The following is a 14,229-nucleotide window of genomic DNA, read 5'->3' as shown; positions in this document are numbered from 1 at the left end:
CGGGAATACCGCGGCTAATGGGCGGTAATTCGCGTGGTGCCCACAAGGCTGTATTTCTGTAATTTGTGTCCCTTTGGGATGCTGGCCTACGATCTCCAGAACTCAGGGGAACTTGGGAAGAGCCCAGCAGATGTGGGGCGATGCTTGGCACCCCTTGGCTCAGAAGATGCTCTGGAGCAGGACACTGAGCAAGCAAAGGGCTTTGCAAGAGCCACAGGTGATGGCCTGTGCTGTCCCAGGAGCTCCTCGGGGCTGGGCTGGCACCCACCACGACTCTGCTCCCCCAGCAGTGGAAGCAAAGCGGTGCCCAAGGCGTCTGCTTTGTCTGCACAGCCTTTGGGAACAGCACGACAGCCGTGGCCAGGCTTCACGGGAAAATAATCGCTCCTAATCTGCTTAGAAAACTTCATCCCTCGGGAAAACACAGCATACCTGCCTGTGGGCCTGGGGGGACACACTGCTGGATGGCAGGTTTAGAAGAAATAAATTAAATTTGTATTAGGGGCTGAAAGCATTTCTCTGCTGTCAGAGACTTTCAAAAGAGCAATAACCCCTGAGGAGGAGAAATCCACAGCAGAGGGGAAGGTCTCACACGTGCTGAAATTTTACCATTACTGGTCCCAGGAACACAGCTCCAGCAAGGTCAGCTCTTACTGGGTTCAAACTTGTGGGTTATTCCTTGGCAGGCAGCTGGAAACAGCTGGGATTTTGAGTTTGAGCCATGGAATGAGTTACCAGCTTTGAAGGTGGAACAAGCGGTCACAGAGGGTTAGATGGTATAGTAGAAGTAGTTACAAATTAGAGGGGAAAATTTTTTAGTATTGTACAGGGGGGTTTTAACACCTGTACAGGGGGGTTTTATTTTGTACAGGGAGGTCAGGGGTTCTAAGATGGAGGAAAGTGGGCCTGATCCTGTTCTTCCTCCTCCTTCTTCCTTGCCTCCATGTTCTTGGTGATGCTGGCACTCATGGATTGGTTTAGAGTAGAAAAGCACCTTGTAACATAGGTAGTAGGTATTGGGGAAAATCTGTAAACATATAACATGTAATATATCATATAAAAGATAGCAGCAGCCCTGGGCAGGGAGAGAGAAGAAGACACCAGGCAGTGAGGGTGTCAGGGGTGTGTGGCTGCTGACCACTCCATCACAAGCCCCCTGTGCCCGCTCCCCAGGGATCCTTGGCACGCCGCTGCTTCCTTTCCAGCCCATCCCAAAGAGCCATCTCCACGTGGGACACTACCAAAACATTTATTAGAAGAGTGCAGGGTGGCCAGGCTCCACAGGACCCCCCTGCAGCCTACCACAGGGCTGGGGAGGGGAGCAGGCAGGCTCTGCTCACGCTGGGGATCTCCTAGCGTGCCCCAGCATCCAGCAGGAGATGAAGGCGCTTGTTTCCTCGAGGGAAATGTCCCTGCTGGTGCACGGGCAGGGAGGACAGGCTGGCTGTGCCATCTCTGCAGGCAGGAGGCAGCACTCGGGCACTGCAGGGAGATGCAGGGCTGGTTCATGCTGGGCAGTGCCCGCGAGGCTGAGTGCTCTGAGCCACGCTCCAGAGTGGCCTTTGGCTGCTGCTGGTGCTGTCACAGCTCCCACAGCCACCCATGGGGCGCAGACTGCCCCACACCGCCAGCTCAACCCAGAGCCACGGCATGGAAAAACAAACCAACGGGCATTTCTCTCACAGGCAGGGACGTCTCGTAAAAGGCACTTCCTAAATCCCTGTGCAAACACGCCAGCGGCGGCCGCCCCTCCCAGAGGGAGGAAAATCCGCAGCTCGGGGCTCCCCTTGGCAGCAGAGCCGCCAGCGTGGCCCTGGAGGTGTGGCAGTGTGGACACAGCGGCCACATCCTGCGCCCTAAGGTGGCACAGCTGTGACCTGGATAAAGGAGAGAGCTCCCGCTCCACGGGCGCTGCTGGCAGCCCCTCGCCCGCTGAGTGTGCCACGGCCCTGCCAGGAAGCACTCGCACACCCTGTCCAGACAGGTCTATTTACAGGAGAGCCACAGACACGGAGCAAGGAGGTGTCCCCCAGCCAGCACGGCCAGCCGCTGGCATGGGCTGTGTCCCCCCGGGCCGGGCTGGGTGCTGTGCCCACCATGCCACCCCTGGCACCAGCCGAGGGCAGGGTCACTTTGCAGGTGCTGTTTCCAGAGTTCGGGGGCAGCCACGGGTCCCTGGCTGCACGGACAGTCCAGAGAGGTGGGGACTTGCTGGTGGCATCGTGCCCTGGCAGCGGCTTGGGGCAGCAGCCCGTGCCAGCCGGAGGGGCACAGCTCAGGCGAGTGTCCGTCCTGCCCTTAGTCGTTCTCGCTCTGCGAGGGACAGAGAGAGGAGCGGGGTGAGGTGCCAGGGGCTGGGCTGGGGTACAGCCCTCTGCAGGGCCGCCCTGCCCAGGCACAGCCCTGCCACCTCACCTCCATTTTGCTGTATATCCAGCTGAGGAGCTTTGTCACACGCGTGTACACTCCGGGCTTGTTCTTCTGGCCACATCCTGTCCCCCAGCTCGTCACCCCGGCCACGTACCAGCGGCCATCGTCCTCGCACACCAGGGGCCCTCCGCTGTCACCCTGGCTCAGAGGGGCAGAGCAGTGAGGAGGGGAGACAGGAAACCCTCTGTGGGCACCCAAAATGGGGCAGCTGTGCCCTGGTGTGGAGATGCCCCTCTGTGGACACCCAAAATGGGAGATGCCCCTCTGTGGGCACCCAAAATGGGGCAGCTGTGCCCTGGTGTGGAGATGCCCCTCTGTGGGTACCCAAAATGGGAGATGCCCCTCTGTGGGTACCCAAAATGGGAGATACCCCTCTGTGGGTACCCAAAATGGGGCAGCTCTGCCCTGGTGTGGAGATGCCCCTCTGTGGGCACCCAAAATGGGAGATACCCCACTGTGGGTTCCAAAAATGGGGCAGTGCTGCCCTGGTGTGGAGACATCCCTCTGTGGGCACCCAAAATGGGAGATGCCCCTCTGTGGGTATACCCAAAACGGGCAGCGCTGCCCTGGTGTGCCCCCAGCTCACCTGGCAGGCGTCCTTCCCTCCCTGCAGGTACCCGGCGCACATCATGCGGGGGGTCAGGTAGCCCTCGTACACCTTGTCGCTGTTGCAGATCTTGTAGTCGATCAGCTTCACCTCGGCCTCCCGCAGCTTCGGGGACGTGTTATCTGCAAGGCAGGAAGAGCTGTGGGGCAGGGGGGGCCTCGTCACCCCCCACCGCCCCCGGCCCCTCACCAGCGAGGGAGGAAGCGGCTGTTTCCCACAGGTTTCTGCAAAGCCTGGCAGCCGGCAGGGCAATTGTGGGAACCCAGGGCTTCCCTCTGGCTGCCCTGGGACCCTGGCAGGGGTCAGGAACCCCCCTGGACAGAGCCCCCAGAGACACTGGCTGTGATCTCTGACCATGGAAAAGAGTTTTCAATCTTACAGGATCAATTACCAGCTCCGAGTGTTTGATATGAGTAATAATTAAGTGTGGCATGGGTGCAAAAGTAAAATTTTAGGATTCTAGATGAGGGGTTCAAAGGGGACAAGATGGAGGAAATTGGGTGTGCCTTGTCCTTTTTCTCCTTCTTCATGCCCTCCATGTTTCACTGTGGTGTTGGCATTTTTCTGTTGGTTCAGGCTGGGGACACACTGTCCAACGTAGGTGACAGATATTGGCACGTTATTGTAAATCCAGCACAGGTAGTTTGTGGTATTTAATGTTTGTCCCATCCCACTGAGGGCAGAGCCCCACACGCTGCCCTGCAGGACAGAGCTGTGGCAGGGCAGCAGAACATGTTAGAGATAAACAGAATAAACAACCTTGAAACAGCACAGACCAATTATGGCTTCTGCTTTGGCAGCGGGGCAGAAAGACAGAGACTTTCTACAGTCTCGGAATCATCAATAGCACAGATTCCGCCAGGCAATCCGAGAGTTATCCCTGCGGGAAAGCCCTCGGGGGCCCAGCAGGGCTGTGCTCGGGGCAGGAGCTGCTCCTCCCTCACCTTCATTCTCCCTGGTCTTCCCGAAGCCGGTGATGAAGCAGGACCGGCCGGTCTGGAATCGCTGGCCGTGCATGGGCAGGCAGGCGGGGCGCACCTGGGCTGGAGGAGGGGATGGCAGTGAGGGATGAATCACCGGGACACAAATCGGCCAGGGAGGAGCGTGGGGAGCAGGAAAGGCTCCCCTCTCTGCCCACCCCACCCGCCTGGGGCTGGGGGCACAGCTGAACCCACGGCTGTGGCTGCCAGACCCTTCCTGGCCATGGGGCACGCCGGGTGGGCACGGCAGAGCTGGGTGCCCCAGCTGGCAGAGCCCCACACACCCCATGGCTCCCAGGGCACAACCGAGAGCCCTCACCCGAGAGCGCCAGCGGCCTGGAGAGCCTCATCAGGGCGATGTCGTAGTCGTCGTGGTCGTCGCTGTAGTTGGAGTTGATGATGACCTGGGACACGGGGATGCCCTCCATGGGCTGCTTCAGGTCCGACACGCCTCCGTACACCTTCCAGTCGTCCAGGATCTTCATGCTGTTCCTGGCAGGGCGAGATGGGGCAGCAGGGAGTGAGAGCCGGGCTGCGGGCCGGGCTGGGTGCCCGGGCTGGCAGCAGCACTCACATGAAGAAGCAGTGGGCAGCGGTGAGCACCCACTGAGCGTCGATGATGGTGCCGCCGCAGATGTGGATGGGCCCGTACTGCACGCTGACCTGCCAGGGCCATTTGTTCACAGAGGTCTCCTTCCCACCGATGATCCGGCCGGAAATCCTCTGCCCGCAGGCTGGAGGGGACAGCAGGGCTGGGAGAAAGGCTCGGGGGGAAGGGGAGCACGGAGGGGGACACACACAGCACCCCCACCACCCACAGGAACCGCGTTTATTGCAGGGAATGCATTGCTGGTGGTTTTATATCACCCAGAGAATTTGCTGGAAGATGGAAAAAATGGAAGACGTTCCATTTTCCCAGCCCTGGGCTGAGAAGGGGGGAAGGTGCTCCCAAGGCTGTGAAAAGGGGACCCACCCTCGGCTGTGTCCTAGCCAGCTCCTTACTTGTGCATCGCAGGGAGACGTACTTTCCCGTGAGACAGTGGGAGCTGCGGGAGAGAGGAGCCAGAGCCAGCCTCAGCCCCGTTCCTGTGGCACCAGGGCAGGGGGCAGAGGTGACCCTGGTACCTGTTGAGGCTCTGCTGGATGGTCTCTCGCTCATCAGTCACCGTGAGGCTCTTGCCAGAGATGCGCAGGGGGATGTACTCGGTCTGGGACGCACTGGGAGGGGAGAGGACAGGCACTGAGGGTCCCCCCAGCCGGGCACTGACCACCTGGTCCCAGCACTGTGCCCAGAGCAGCGCTGGACACGCCGCCTTCCAGGGGGAAACAGCCCAGCAGACCCTGCCCTCAGAGCAGGGGGCTGGCAAGGCCCCAGCAGCCCAGCAGACCCCCCCATCCTGCAGGAATTACTTCTGGAATCCCAGCTGCCGGCAGGTTTTCCTGGAGAAGGACTCGTCCCAGTCGCTGCTGCACACCGGCAGCCACTGGCTCTCGGTGCTGGAGTAGACGTGGAGCAAGGACTGCTCGGATGAGAAGCGCACTGTGGGATGGCGCAGGGGTCAGGGGTGCTCCCGGGGCTCCCCTCATCCCCACCATCCCACCAGCCGTGCCTCACCGCAGCCCAGCTCGTCGCTCCTCTGGGAGCAGTCGACGACGCCGTCGCAGCGCACGGCGCTGTCCTTGCAGCTCTCGGCGGGTTCCTTGTACACGATGCCCGTCTGCGACCTCCAGAACATGACTGGAAGCGGGAGGACACCACGCTGAGGCCAGGGCTGGCCACGGGTGAAGCGCTGTGCCCCGCTTGGGTGGGCATCTGGAGGCGTGCCAGGCACAGGAGCGTTCCCCATCACTGGGTGTGAGCGTGAGGTGTGTTTGAGCAAGAGTGAGGAGCTGCTGGACACAGGGCTGGGGGAGGACTGGCCACCCTGAGCACCCCCTGTGCTGCCCCGCTGCTGCACACCCCTCTCCCCTCACCCACAGGAAATGCATTCAGCCTGTGGGTGCTTCAGGCCCACGGGCTGGAGAGTGGCAGCTGGATGCCAGCAGCACTAAAGGGATTCCCCAGTGCCTGTTCTGCCTACGGAGCATGATTTGTCCCGGGGAGGGCAATGTGGGTGCTGCTGGGTGCCCTGCTGCCCACCAGAACAAGCCCAGCAGAAGGAAAGCTCACTGCAGCCCCAACCCCCCAACGCTGGCACCAGCCCCGGCAACAGATCTTTTCTCCATCCCCAGCTCAGCCTCTCCCCCGGGCGTCAGGAGCACTCAGGGAACGGGAAGAGCACATCCCTGTCTCTGGGGCAGGGCTTTCCCTCTGGCAATTCCCAGTGTGGGTATCCCCAGACTCTGCTGACTCCCAGCTCCTCTGAGACCCCCTCCAGGAGCCTGGAGCCCCCCCGGGCTGGGACCCCACTCACACAGCAGGATGAGGGCAACGAGCAGCACGATGAGGACGGAGACGCAGAAGACGAGCGCGAGCCGCCGCTGGCTCATGCAGGGAGCTCTGAACATGGAGGATCCTGGCAGCAGGGCAGGGGCAGGGTCAGGGGGCAGCTGCCTCCTCGGGGCCCACCTCTGGGCTGTGGGAGAGCAGGGCCGTGCACACCCCAGCCTGCCCTGTGGTCACTGTGCTCTCCCTCGCCCCTCACACTCCTCACGCCCCAGGGAAACTCCAGCCCGCGGCTCCCTGTGACCTCCCTCCATCTCCCGGGAGGGAGCAGGGCCGTGGCTCACCCCCAGCCCATCCTTACGTGTGCTCTCACAGGCCGAGCAGGGGCTCGGGGCCGGGCCGGACTCGGGGCTGTAGGGTTTGAAGCTGATGCCCAGGACGTTCTCTCGAGGCTGCGGAGGTCGAGCACCAAAGATGCTGCTGACCGTGGAGGCATGGAGGAGGCTGGGAGAGACACTGCTGGGCGAGGCAGTGGTCTGTGGGCAGAGGGGACTGTCACCAGCGGTGACTGCTGCCCACCAGAGTTGCCCAGCTGCCCCCCTGCCAGCTGTGAAGGTGAAAGCAACACAGAGATCTGGCACCGCAAGGAGCCTGTTCCTCACAGAACCATGAGCTCACGGAGAATCACACCCCAGTGCCTCTGTCTGTACCAAAACCTGGGCCACAGCCCACCCAGGATGGCCAAAACCCTCGTTGTCACCGGGTTTTCCCCTTCAGGCAGCCGAACTTCCCAAAGCCCTCACGGTGAGCCGAGCAATCAGCCGGGTATTTGGCATCGTGACAGTCAAGCCGTGGCCCAGTTCCATGGGGCCAGTGCCCCAATTTATGCATCCATCCTTAATTAGCCATTTGAAAAATACAGTGCAATTTCCAGCTCTCATTTAGTAACACTTAATAATCGGTGTTTTCCAGGCCCTGAAACGTCCTGCACCCTGGAATGCTGCTCTGCAGTTGTGTCACTCCTGATCCATGAATTCACAAAAGAATATGTATCTGTTTCCTTTCCTCAAAATACACTCTTCCTTTGGTGACAGAAGCCAGAGCCTCTCCTTTTCCTCCAGAGAGGACCTGAGAACAAATCCCAAAATAAATGCTGCTTCCTCTACCTTTAGTAGGATGGATGGGGCTTGGAGCAACCACATGGGAGGGGTCCCTGCCCACGGAATGGGGCTGGAGCTGGGTGAGCCTTTCCATCCAAACCATTCTGGGGAAGGAGAACTTCCGAAGGGTAGCCCAGGGAGAAGTGGAGCCACCACCCTGCAGGGACCACCTACCGCCCAGAGATGGGCTCCAGCACATCCCTCTGGGAGCCTGTCGCTGGTTTTTGGCCCTGCACTGCCGGAGATCACCTTTCTCCATGAGCAGGAGCCATTCCTCTCCCTGCCGGGCCAGCGAGGAGCGCTGGGGCTGGAGCACAGCTCTGGGGTGGGATGGGGACACTGTGGGGACACCCCTCGCCCTTCCAGCTGCCTTTTCTCCCTGCTCGTGTTTCCTGCTGGGAACTGGGAGCCCTGAGGAGCAGGAGTGAGGCTGTCTGAGCTCTGTGAACCAGGCTGTGCCTCCACGGCTGTGCGCTGCTGGGACTTCCTGGGCATTACCTGTGAGTCACAGCCCGGCGTGGCCAGTGTCCTGTGTAGGGTGCGAGCCCAGCCGCACACCAGGCACACCTGAGCTGCACCAGGGCACAGCTGAGCTGTCCTGCACACCAAGGACACACCTGAGCTGCACCGGAGCACACCTGGGCTGCACTGGGGCACACATGAGCTGCACTGAACACCAGGAACACACCTGAGCTGTCCTGCACTGCGGCACATCTGAGCTGTCCTGCACTAGGAACACACCTGAGCTGCACCGGGCACACCTGAGCTGCAGTGGGGCACACATGAGCTGCACTGGGGCACACATGAGCTGCACCAGGGCACACCTGAGCTGCAGTGGGGCACACATGAGCTGCACTGGGGCACACATGAGCTGCACCAGGGCACACATGAGCTGCACAGGGAACACACCTGAGCTGCACCAGGGCACACATGAGCTGCACTGAACACCAGGGACACACCTGAGCTGCACTGGGGCACACATGAGCTGCACCAGGGCACACGTGAACTGCCCTGCACTCGGAACACACCTGAGCTGCACTGGGGACACATCTGCCCTGTACATTGGGGACACACCTGGCCTGCAGCAGGCACACACCAGGCCTGCAGCAAGCACACACCTGTGCTGCACACCAGGGACACACCTGGCCTGCACTGGGGACACACCTGGCCTGCACTGGGGACACACCTGAGCTGCCCTGCACCAATGACACACATGTGCTGCACCAGGGACACGCCAGGCCTGCACCAGGGACACACCTGCCCTGCTCGGGCCGTGCCTGCCGAGCTCATCCCCGCAGAGCCGGCGGCCACAGCTGCCCGGGCTCTGGGCCACCCGCCCTGGCCAGCAGCGCCGTGTGCGGGGCCACCCCCGGCACAAACCTCCTCCCAGCCCCCGGGCCCTTGGCACAGGCACCGCTGCTGGCCCCGGCCATGGGGAGCCACCTCCCCACTCGTGTGGAGCTCCTGGGCTCCTGTGCACGGGCAGGAGCAGAGAGGCACTTTCTGCTTCTCTGCATCAGCCCCACTCAGGATCTGCTCCAGCTTTCCCGGATTTCCTGGCGCTGCTGCAGCCTTGCCTGGTCCCAAGGGTGCCAGGGAGCCCAGGAGAGCCCCTCAGCTTCCTCCCCTCAGCTGGGAGGGCTGGAGGGTGCCCTGCAGTGCCCTCCTGGAATGAGCCTGAGCAGTCACAGCACTGATGGGATTTCAGCTCTCACATGCCCGAATCGTGGGGCATCCCCAGGTACCCCGGTGCCCGCTGCGGGTGCCACCCAGAGCTCTGGCAGGTCCTGAGCAAAGCAACGTGGGGATGCCAGGATGCCAGGAACGCTTCCTGGGAAAATAACTTCTGCCTGCACTGAAATGAGGGCTCTGTAAATCCCCTTTTCCCCTGGCACCCGTGTGCTATCTCCACCTCTGAGGTGTCACATCTCACCCTGAAGCAGCTGTAACCCTGTGCTCATCAGACCAGCAGCACTACAGTCCTCTGAAGGAGAAACCTCTCCATCACACACAGAAAACACCACCCAGCTTCCCCAGGGAGCCAGCAGGGCTGGATGCCACAGCACTCCCACCCCAGCGTGCAAATATACCAAATTAACACCGAAACGTGCCATGGGTCACGCTGCTCTGAGCGCTCCTCAGCAGGAAGCACATGCCCTTTCTTACACTCAGGTGAACTTTCAGCTGCTTATTTCCTCTAAAGTCTTAAGTCTGTATAATTCTGTGGGCTGCCAGAAAAGGTAGCAGAGCTGCTAGCAGGGCTGAGCAGCGCAGGGCCAGAGCAGAGAAAACAGGTGGTTTTGCAGAGGTGTTTCTGCTGGGAGAGCGCCTGACCCCGGTCAGCCAGCGATGCCTCCTGCCCACAAAACCTTTACTCATCCTTCGCTGGCTTTTGAGTAAAAGTCAGAGGCAGAGCCGAGCCCGGATCACACGTGCCGCTGTGGTTTGAGCCCTTTCCCCGACGGCCTCTCTGCAAACGCTCCAGCAGCCACAGGAGTGATCCCTGCCAGTGCCAGCCGTGGGGAGGGGGCACAGCCAGCCCCTGTCTGTGGCACAGAGGGTAGCCAGGAGGGACACTGGGGACACTCAGGGACTCCTGGCCAGCTTAGCTCACCTTGCACACAGTGCCTGTCTGTGACAGCAGCCCTCTGCTGAAGCTGTCAGGAGTGCAAACAGCCCCTCACAGCCTGTCCCTGCTGCGAGGCTCGGAGCAGAGCTGGGCAAGGCACCCAAGCCGAGGCAGCAGCAAGGTGCCTGTCCCCTTTGCACCCTGAGCTGTCACATGCACTGACCCGCCCTGAGGTGGGGGGAAGGCCCCCGAAGCCACGGCAGCCAGGAACATCACCAGGGGAAAGGTGATGCAGGCTGGGCTGGAGGCTCAGCACCAGGGAAGGCAGCCAGCACCAGCCGCAGTTTCGGAGTGGGAGGGAAAGCGGAAGGCAGGGAACACCTGGGTGTTGCAACCAGACCCGGGGCCCAGCCGCCTCTTGGAGGGGCAGAGCTCCCAAAAATCCTGAGCATCAAGAGGGGAGAGGAGAGAGAGGGCTTTAAACAAGCTGGGAGGAGCTGCCTCAGGTCCTTCTTCCCACCCTCAGCACGGCTCCAGCTGCTCGCTGCCCTGTGTCCAGTCTGGGAACTCCTTCACCTGGTGTGAAGCAGCGATTGTCCGCCCAGAGCAGCTCAGCCAGCACACAACGGAGACATTGTCCTCGCCAGGGACAGATGTCCCCAGCCTGTGAGAGCCCCATGTCCCTCTGGGTGACAACGTCGTGCTCAGGTGGCACTGCTGAGTGGGGCCTACCTGGGAGGGGACAAACCCCAGTGCCAGAGCAGGGTGAGACTGCCGAGCCCCCGATGCGCACAGCAAAGTGAACCCCCAAAGCCAGCCAGCGTCACTTTGTCGACTGAGCCAGCCCAGTGTGGCCAGGGATGGTTCATCCTGTGCCAGTGTGGGCACCCTTTGGGCATAGACCCGAAATGTTCCAGGGGCTGAGTAAGCACCGCTCGCCTCACTCCACTGAGGGGCAAACAGAGGCCTGGAAAGACAAAGAGACGCTGCTGCCATTGCAGAGCCAAGGGTGGCTCCTGGCACTCCTGATGGCCCATTTAACCCCAGTGACAAAGCCAAGGTGGCCCAGTGGGGTTGTCCAGTATTGGGCAATTGCCTCTGCATGTGGCCATCCCAGTTCCTGCCCCACTGTCACCAACACGCGGTGATGCCACCCTGCTTTGGGGCCATCCAGACTGGGACCCTCAGAGCCAGCCAACACCCAGCACGAGCCCACAGTGCCCTGCTCCTGGCTGGCACCCCCAAAGGGGCAGGAAGAGGACGGTGTCAGCTCTGCCTCCCCTGGAGCCCCATCCATGCCGTCACCGCCGCCTTTGTTCCGGATGTCGCTGGCACAGCCGGCGCTGCTCAGCACCGTAATTACTCCTGCCTCGCCCGGTGCCCGGCCGGGATGGATGTTTTCCCCATGACAGGATGCTCAGCAAAGCCCCACATCCAGGGCTGAGCAGGTCCCAGTCAGCCCAGCCCAAAAAGGCAAAGGGAAAATGCCCGGAGAGGAGGCGCGGGGAGCAGCAGGGCTATGCCCACCGGCGCAGCGCTGCCGGAAAGTGCCAGAGGGCTCAGGAGCGTGCCAAGCGGCACCAGATCCCTCTGGCAGCACCAAGTGGTCCCCTCAGGTCACAGCTCCAGCGTGGCAAAGCACCCAAGAGTTGGCGGCACAGGGCAGGCACCAGGGATGCTGCTGGCTGCCCTCCCTGCGGTGCCAAGGGGTGCCAGGGGCAGCAGCTTCTCAGGCAGCTCCGCCGGCTCCTTCTCCCTCCGGCTGCTGCGCAGGAACACCCCGGGGAGCAGGAGGGAGAGCAGGAGGGAGAGCAGGAGGGAGAGCAGGAGGGAGAGCAGGAGGGAGAGCAGGAGGGAGAGCAGGAGGGAGAGCCCGGCCCCTCCAGCACAGCCCGAGGGAGCCGCCCGCACTTACCGGGGAGGTTTTGCCGTCCATGGGCCGGGGTCGCGGCTGGGCTGGCTCAGAGCTGCGGCTCGGCCATGCCAGCGGCGCGGTGCCGAGCGGGGCCAGCTCCGGGGCCGGGCCAGGAGCTGTTTGGCACTCGCACGTCAGTGCCAGCGCCGGCAGCAAACCCGTCCGACCTGCCCGGCCCCGGCGCCGCCGGTTTCCCAAGGCTGCGGGCGCAGCTCCGACACCTGCGCTCTGCGGGGCCGGGATGCGGGGCAGGGATGTGGGGACACCCAGCACCAGGAGCCCCAGCATCCCGCGGTGCCCCGCTGCTCTCCGGGCTGCCTGCCCATCTGAGCCCCCCTTCCTCCCCTCTGTGCCCCCACAGCGCTCCTGCCCAGCCCAGCGCAGGGCAGCGGAGGCACAGCCGTGCCCAGCCAGGAGAACCTCGCTGCTGGTCCCAGGAGTCAAGAATTCCCTGTTCCAAAGGAAATTAAATGCTGTTTCCCTCTGGTTTCTCTAGAGGCCTTTTAATTCCTTTGCTGATGGAGCGATGCTTTTCCCAGGAGCCACCACAGTCCCCCCTGCAGGCACAGCCTCTGCTTGACCAAGAACTCAGGTGGAAACAGGTGAAAATTCCCAGATTAAAGGAGAAATCTAGCTTCATCCTGTGCTTTCTTTCCATACCCATGACCCTCGGTGCCACAGGTTTCTCCTGGCATTATTCTTAGTGTAAGTCCCTCGTTCATCCAGCTCCCCACCCACCCCTGCTCATCAGAGATGAGCGGGGACATCCAAGCTTGGAGGAGCCCTGCTGCAAAGCCCCTTCCTTTTGAGGCTGGAAAGCTTGGGCTGGATCCCTCTGATCCTGCTCGGCTCCCTCTGAGCCAGCCCTCACTCCACATCCTCTGGAGTTTTCACAGCCAGGAGTGTTTTTTTGGGTTTTATTTTTTTCCTTGTTTTTTGTGCCTCTGCAGGCTGTGCCTGCTGAGTGCCAGGGGTGGCCAAGCACTGAGCTGCTCCCTCAGGCAGCCCCGAGCCAGCCCTGCCCTCTTAAGCTGCTGTGTCCACCCCAGAAAGGGATTCCCAGCAAACAGCTCCAGGAATCGTTCAGTGCTTGCTCCAAAGCCACCTACAGAGGGCAAGTTCCAGGGAACCAGCAGCCTGGTGGTAAATGTCAGCGTGCACACAGCTCCCAGGTGAAATCCTCACCTCTCCTGCTAGCAACGCTGCTGCGAGCCCTCCCTGCAGCCTCCTGCCCTCCCAGCCATTAAAGAGGAGCTAAAACACACAGCCAGAGCCGGCTCCACAGGCCAGGAGAGCTGCTTCAGCCTCCAGGCTCGCGGGAATGGGGATGAGGATCCCTCTGGGCCGCTCTGTCCTGCGGCAGGGTGTGCAGAACCAGCCCTCGGGCCCATCCCTGCCCTGCTCGGTGCAGCATCACCTGCCTGGCCCTGGGAACGCTTCCTGAGGGACAGCGGGGAGGGAATGCACAGACCCAGCTGCTCCTGGGCTGGGCTCCTCTGTGCTGTGTCCACGGGAGGCATCTCAGGGTCAGCCACAGCCTCTGTGTCCCCTCTCCTGTGGCACCTGGCCGTGCCCTCCCTGCAGAGCTCGGGCTCCACCCTGGTCCCCCTCGCCATCCAAGCGTTCTGCAGAACTCTCGTTCCTCCTCAGCCGGTTTCGCTTTCCTCTAAACTGCCAAGCACTTCTCCCACTTCTCTGAAGCCACTGGGCCAGCCCCACGGCGGCTTTTCCACAGAACTCCCACTTTCCTGCCTTTTCCTGCTTTTAATTGGCATTGCCTTACACAAAACACAATCTGTGGCTTTGTGTGGGACTGGCTGCGCTTCATCTCGGGACTCCTCAGCTCCGTGGCTGCCAGATGTGACTCGGGGGCCAGGAGCAGAGTGGCAGGACATCAGCTGGTCTGCCCTGGATGGGGATAAAGCCAGGGCAGGGAGGGGATGTGCTGCTGGTGCTCCGGCCAGGCTGTGAGTTTGTGGCAGCTCTTGGCCTTCATCAGGAAGCATCAATCAGGGAAAACAGGAGAAATCTCCCACTTCAGGCCTTTAAGGTGGTTCTTCAAAGAGGAGCCTGCATGTCTGTGCCCACCATGATGCTCTCTGCGTCTGTCCACACCACTTCTGGTTTCTCTTGCTCTTTATGGCTGTGTTCTTTCCACTAATTCCCCAGTGGGAAATTCCTC

The 14,229-nt window shown here is 61.5% G+C and overlaps 1 protein-coding gene across 1 annotated transcript; it reads right to left on the bottom strand.

Moving 5' to 3' along the window:
- Positions 1 to 1,230: 1,230 nt before the first annotated feature.
- Positions 1,231 to 12,241, bottom strand: TMPRSS13 (transmembrane serine protease 13). Its single transcript, XM_041720872.2, has 13 exons — positions 12,048 to 12,241; positions 6,765 to 6,939; positions 6,432 to 6,533; positions 5,633 to 5,755; positions 5,428 to 5,557; positions 5,143 to 5,235; positions 5,020 to 5,063; positions 4,592 to 4,751; positions 4,337 to 4,509; positions 3,982 to 4,080; positions 3,017 to 3,159; positions 2,416 to 2,568; positions 1,231 to 2,313 (listed from the first exon to the last, which is right to left on the bottom strand). The coding sequence occupies exons 1-13, from the start codon at positions 12,066 to 12,068 to the stop codon at positions 2,299 to 2,301; spliced, it is 1,431 nt and encodes a 476-aa protein (XP_041576806.2). The 5' UTR covers positions 12,069 to 12,241; the 3' UTR covers positions 1,231 to 2,298.
- Positions 12,242 to 14,229: the final 1,988 nt, after the last annotated feature.

This window comes from Taeniopygia guttata, chromosome 24 (genome assembly GCF_048771995.1).
Source record: "Taeniopygia guttata chromosome 24, bTaeGut7.mat, whole genome shotgun sequence".
NCBI classification, from domain to species: Eukaryota; Metazoa; Chordata; class Aves; order Passeriformes; family Estrildidae; genus Taeniopygia; species Taeniopygia guttata.
Note: the sequence above shows the minus strand (reverse complement) of the source record. Positions and strands in the feature narration are given on the sequence as shown.

Excerpts from the sequence above, each read along its gene's own strand:
- TMPRSS13 (XM_041720872.2), bottom strand. The coding sequence starts at position 12,068 with ATGGACGGCAAAACCTCCCCG. Across the intron at positions 6,940-12,047 it reads TGGACGGCAAAACCTCCCCG|ACCACTGCCTCGCCCAGCAG; the intron begins GTAAGTGCGGGC and ends CTCTGCCCACAG. Across the intron at positions 2,569-3,016 it reads GAGGGAAGGACGCCTGCCAG|GGTGACAGCGGAGGGCCCCT; the intron begins GTGAGCTGGGGG and ends CCTCTGAGCCAG.